This window comes from Fulmarus glacialis, unplaced genomic scaffold (assembly GCF_000690835.1).
Source record: "Fulmarus glacialis isolate BGI_N327 unplaced genomic scaffold, ASM69083v1 scaffold20754, whole genome shotgun sequence".
In the NCBI taxonomy this organism is placed as follows: domain Eukaryota; kingdom Metazoa; phylum Chordata; class Aves; order Procellariiformes; family Procellariidae; genus Fulmarus; species Fulmarus glacialis.
This window is the reverse complement of record NW_009206365.1, coordinates 107,554-113,553: the sequence shown is the minus strand read 5'-3', so window position 1 is coordinate 113,553 and position 6,000 is coordinate 107,554. Positions and strand designations below refer to the sequence as shown.

Below are 6,000 nucleotides of genomic sequence, written 5' to 3'. Positions count from 1 at the left end.
GCAGGAGGCTTAGCAGAGGTATTTAAATTTGATAAAATGACCCCTGGTGCTGGTAATTTATTCAGTCTTGAAAGCATCTTCTCCCATTTCCTTTAAAAGCCAGTGAGGAATCCTTTCTAAATTTCTCAAACCCAAGAAATTATAGATCCATGGATGGGTATTAAGGAAAGACTATAATTTGAAAAGTTTTACGTTGGTGCAATCAGACAAACCTTTTGAAAACAGTCTTCCAGAACATCTGAGATAATAAAACATGTTTAAGGCTTGGTGTCCTGCAAAATATTTTCAAGAAAAATACTTTCTCTTAGAGTAATTGAGAATGTAACTTCATTTTCTCAAGGTTTGTGTCAACACAAAACTCCACAGCTTTTATGAATACTGGACAGGACTCCGGAGCTTCACACAGAGAAGCGCATGTGAAAGCCGAGCTGTGTTGGGGGTGGTTTTGGTTATGTCGTAGAGGGAATTCATGTGTGGAATTACCACCTTGATTCCGTTATGTCAGACCTCAGTCTAGCAGGGATTTATGAAGCTGTTTAATTTCCTTCATCTCTGATGAATGTGCTGGGAGTTGGCACATCAGCCAACAGCAACGTTTGTGTCATATTCTCAGAATTACAGAGGTTGCATTTGAATATAGCAGGAGGTGGGGAGAACAATTAGACTAGAAGTAAGTGGAGAATTTAAATGAAAAGCATAAAAACTAAGGGGAAAAAAGCAGAGGCAAAAAATTCAAAATAAATCAGTTTTACAGCAGAAATAAGAAATGATTGAGAAAATTATTTGGTTTTAATTTCTTGAGGTAGGTGTATTAAAATTTTTTAAAAATGGAAGGAGAGAGACTTAACATTTCACTGTGATTTCATTACACTAAACCCTTAGTGCATTCACATTTTGCAATGTCCCTTTCTTTTCACTCCACTTTAGACTGTGAAAAACCATATGGAACCTTCTGTCATAAAGTCAAATTGAAAATTCTTTCAGGCAGGAATTGTCTTTTAATGAATGGCTTTGCATTGATCAGAACAATGTAGTCTTGATTTTTGATTGGGGCCTGTGATAGAAATAACTGAATAACGAATGCGTTTTCCCCCGTGAATTGGTACCTCACCCAAAATAGTCATTATTATATTCAAGGGCTGAGGGTTGATGCATGAGCCTTGTATGGTCTCATAGTGTTATTACAGACAATTTACATAGGCAGCATATCCTCTGAAAGGATGGTGATGTTAAGGGAAGATTTGCATGTGATGCTCTGAGCAGCCCAATTTTGTCCTGGTCAATTTTACAAGTGTTTTGTTTGGTTTTACGTCATGGAAACAATCTTGATGTTACACACTGGGTAATAAAACAATTTTTCCATAGTAACAATCAGCTAAGATATTTAACTTAAATCAAATCAGGCCTGACTTAAAAGACAGGGACTCATTTCTGGGCTAAGGCAGTGACAAAAATGAAGGAGATTTCTGTAATGTGGAATACTGCTTATAGGAGCTGTCCTGACCAATACTGTTGTGTATCACGTTCTTAGGATGTATTGGTCAAATTCTGCAGATTCACACAGGGTAATAGAGTAATTCATATCTCAGTATAAATCCTTCACTGATGTATCTTAGCAAGGAATATGTTTTCAAGCCTTTACTCCCTAACAAGGAATTTTCTTTAATAAAGCTCTGTGGAGTTAGAATATACCATACCAAATACTACCCTTGAAAATTTAGTAAGTGGTATTAACTGGAGTTTGCAACTAAACCCTTAAGTCTTCTTTTGCATTCAGTTGCACAGAGCTGTCTTTATTAAAACCATTTATTGTCAGTCTTTCATTCACCTCTGGATGCACAAACTGTTGACAAGACCCGCAGAGTGTAAGCCTATCCCATCCTGAAATGCCTGTGTTGACTCATCCGTCTCATGGAGGCTGTGACTCTGCAATAAACTGTTGCTTTATATGTTGGTGTCCAAAACGTGTTTCACTGGTGATCAAAAGAGAAGATAAGAGATAGAATGGAAAAATTGCACAGTCTGCTGCCCAAAAAACATAATGACAAGAGCAAGCAGGGCTGTTTGGACTGTCTGCAGAACTTCAAGAAGTATTTTCTTTCTTCTGTGGTCGTTTGAGTGCACGTTCAAATATTACAACACTACCAGAGATCATTTATACACAGCTCTCATTGCCTGGGTTGTCCTCTGGCTTTCATGTAACCATGCTGGGGATTTATGGACCGTAGATCCCACTGGGACAGACTCAGCATCATTTAAGCACTGGAACTTCAATGGATCGCTCCGCCTAAATCTGTACCTGTACCTTTTTACTCTGGGTATTTTCCTCCCCAGTTAAGCTACATAAAATTTCTACAACAATATCCTTCATGCTTCTGCTATAAGCATAGTACTGAAAATAGTAAAGGCTTTTTTCTTTATGATATTTCTATCTTTATTTGTTCCTGTCTCTTGAAGTAGAGATTAATTTGCATTTGGAAAACTTTGTTTCACTATCACATTTTATATATTTTCTTTTTGACATATCTGCATGCTTCATTATTTTCCTATAATACAGATAGGAGACTAACTCATGAAATAAGCTATTCTCTTAAGCATGAACCTTCGTGTTCACGCACTGTCAGTGTTTCTGCCAGTAACTTCCCTGCAATCCTGATTTGATTAAAGATGATATTTTGATTTTTAAAAGTAATTGAGAAATTGATACATCCAAGTAGTTACACACCTTGAGTTTAACTGTATCATGTTGCTTGAAAAATATATCTTATTGTCATAAAGCATTAGGCTGACTGGAGGAATTGTCGCTTCATTAATTTTTTAGAGAATATTCTACTCAACACTTTCACCTCCTGTAGCTCTTAGCTAAAAATCAGATTTCTGAGAAGATATGAAAAGCATCAGCTCAAGAAAAAAATTGTAAGCTTTCCACAGTAATAAAGGGGATAAAATGCTGATGTAACACTGACTAAATGCAGACTTTTGTTAAATCAGTAAAGAACTAGGTAAAATTACCCACAGAATTCATTTGGTTCTGTAATACATGGGATTATTTCTCCGATAACCAAGGCTGTGCTACTTTAATCTCAGGTCTCTCTTTTTTAAGTTTCTATAGACTGCAGAAAAAGTCTAATTATTTGGAGAGAATTCATGATTCAATAGAAAGTGCTTTTTCTCTTTTAGTGAATTCACAGTAGAAACGAGTCTTGTACAGACCGCAAATGCACTTTCTTAAAACTTTGTTGGTAAGGCCCCATACACCCCTAGTTGTTGTTATAGTTTGCTCTTGCTCTTTGAGCTCTCTGCAGAGAGAGGAAAACTTCTGAGATGCCCCATTACTGTATGGGGCATTGTTCAAACATATCCCATCAACCCATCAGCTCTGTACTGGAAATATAAATTCTGTTACAAAAAGGAAATCTACCCAACACCAGCCATAAAAAGCTGTTGACAACTAGCACTACTCCAAGGCTTACAGCAGAGGAGTGAACCAGCATCACAAGTGTTGGGATTGGTTTTAACACACTTCATTTACTCCTACATCTGCCATAGTATTCCTAGACAAGACTAAGGGAACTTGGGGTTTGATTCAGTGCAATATCTACCTGCTTAAACACATCCTTGTTGACCTCAGAAAGAATCAAGCGTGTTAATAAGGGCTCGGGGATAGAGCAGATTTTTACCATTTTCTTTATTGGAAAGTCTTTCTGGTATTTAGGAACATGCAAATTTTACAATAGGATTTACTATCCAGTCAACTTCGTAGAAGATTTATTTGACATTTTAAAAATTCAGAGAAGAAAAAGAAATAAGAACCAGAATCATAAGGCTTCCTTTAAATTTCTGCTAGACCTAAAGAGCCCTACTTTTAAAATATTTCCTGCTCTGCAAGGACCAGAGACCTGGGCTCCTTTGAACAAAGCTGCTATTGGAGATAAGTAAGAAAACAAGGAATTTCCTTTTTCAGTCCTTTTTCATATTTCCTATGAAGCTTTATGATCAAGTCAGTAGATATTAAGAAAATTTTGAGGATACCTTGTCATCAAGAGAAATGAATCAATGAGTAATATACTGCAAAAAAAAAATCCCATTTGCTTTGAGGGGGTTTTGGAAAGGGCACATACAGGATGGCGCTTGCTTTGCTGTCTATGGTGTCCAACGCCACAGGCATTGGTCCTTGCACTCCTAAAAGTGCTTCTACTCTGACATCTTTCTGGAGTAATGTTTTGTTAGATCACAGAAAATGTAAAATGAAAAGAGTGATATTTAAATTAATTAACAAACAAAGCTTTTCAAGAAGAACGTAACAAATATTAGCTATAGTGAAGAGATCTGCTGCTCTGATTCTTGGCTTAATGTCTTGAAATAAATCTTTGTGTTCTGGAGAGTGAATCTCCAGCTTTTGTAGCAATTATGAGAGAAGACTATCATACCAAAGCATATTAAAAGCATTACTAAAGAATCTTTAAACAGAAGGCTATTTCCTGCACATCATTAATGAACCAAGAATTCAGCATTAATAACAGATTCTAATATATAACAATGATGTAAGGATGAGAAGTGGGCCCATCATTAGGATTTATATTGACACACATGACTACATTCATATAACACATACACACAAACGTGTCTCATATAAATGTCCTGTCTCTTCATTTTCCACTTACCATATGGCCAGGACAATTAGATACTACATGTGGGTATAAATGAGCAATATAAGATACTGCCATGCATAGAAAATTATCCAAAGGGCATAATTTGAACTGAAGTGCCTAATGTCTAGTAGTAGCAAAGAACAACTTGAACATATCTAAACCCCACTTAGTTCATGATCTAAAATTCATTTCTGAATCCTTTTTACCTTGGGCAAATGGTTCAAACTTTTATAGGGAAAAAACTTCCAGGAGGTGGATGAGGAAAAAAAAAATCATATGTCTTGTGTATGTTTCATTGCAGTTGGGACGGACCCTCCGCAGTCCTTTCATGAAGTTTGTGGCACATGCAGTTTCTTTCACAATCTTCCTCGGACTGTTAGTAGTGAACGCTTCGGATCGGTTTGAAGGAGTAAAAAATCTCCCCAACGAGACCATCACGGATCATCCAAAACAAATATTTCGAGTCAAAACGACTCAGTTCTCATGGACAGAATTGCTGATCATGAAGTGGGTATTGGGTAAGCAAAACCAAAATGTCTACAAGTCCTCCAGGGAAATAGCATGATAGACAGTGACAAGACAAAGGGAAAAAACCCCAAACCAAACAAAAAAAAACCCAACCCAAAACCAAAAAAAAACCCACCATGAGGCTAAATTAGAAGTTGGTGGAAGTATTTTGATTAAAACAGGATCAAAGAAGACTGATCTTGGTTACTGCTTTTGAAAATATTGAATTATGCTTGGCAAATTCTCACTTTCCTGATTTTCCACTTTCCATGGTGAATGCTATAGATGTTGTCTGTTTGCCTCTGTTGATTTAATCATTGCATCTTAAAAAAGGTAATATAGTCATAGAATCTTATAACTTCACTCTAGGACGTTGCTCTATCTAAAGTGAGCAGAAAGAAATGTGTCCGCTGGGACGTGGGTGACCACCAGCCTGTTTTATTACCCTGCCATGAGGTCCTATTATAATTCATTGAGCCTCGGTTTCTTCATCTGCAAAATGAGTATATTGTTATTTACTTTTTTGTAATGCACTCTGAGATCTGGTGATGAAAACTGTTAGGTAAATACGAGATGGATATGATGAAATTCATATTATGAAATTGTTACTGGTGGGAGGACAGCACAGCACTCAAATCTTTTAAAAGACATTGTTATCCAACAATTATAAAGTAGGGGTTCACGTGGATGTACCCGTCAAGTGCAAAAGTATGTAATGTGCAAGTTAAACTTACAGGGAGTATTATGCAAATTCAGATGTATTGCTTTTCCTATAGGCACAATTTATTCCTGGCAGGTCAGCTACCTTGAACCACTAATCTAAACAAGCTCAGAAGGATTT

At 36.7% G+C, this 6,000-nt stretch overlaps 1 protein-coding gene across 1 annotated transcript in view; it reads left to right on the top strand.

The window, feature by feature from the left end:
* The window catches only part of TRPC7 (transient receptor potential cation channel, subfamily C, member 7), a 71,307-nt gene that overhangs the window by 40,652 nt on the left and 24,655 nt on the right, over nucleotides 1-6,000 (top strand). Inside the window, exon 4 of the mRNA XM_009575726.1 lies at nucleotides 4,954-5,170. Coding sequence (XP_009574021.1) covers nucleotides 4,954-5,170 — 217 coding nt within the window. The remainder of the gene's footprint in view (nucleotides 1-4,953; nucleotides 5,171-6,000) is intronic.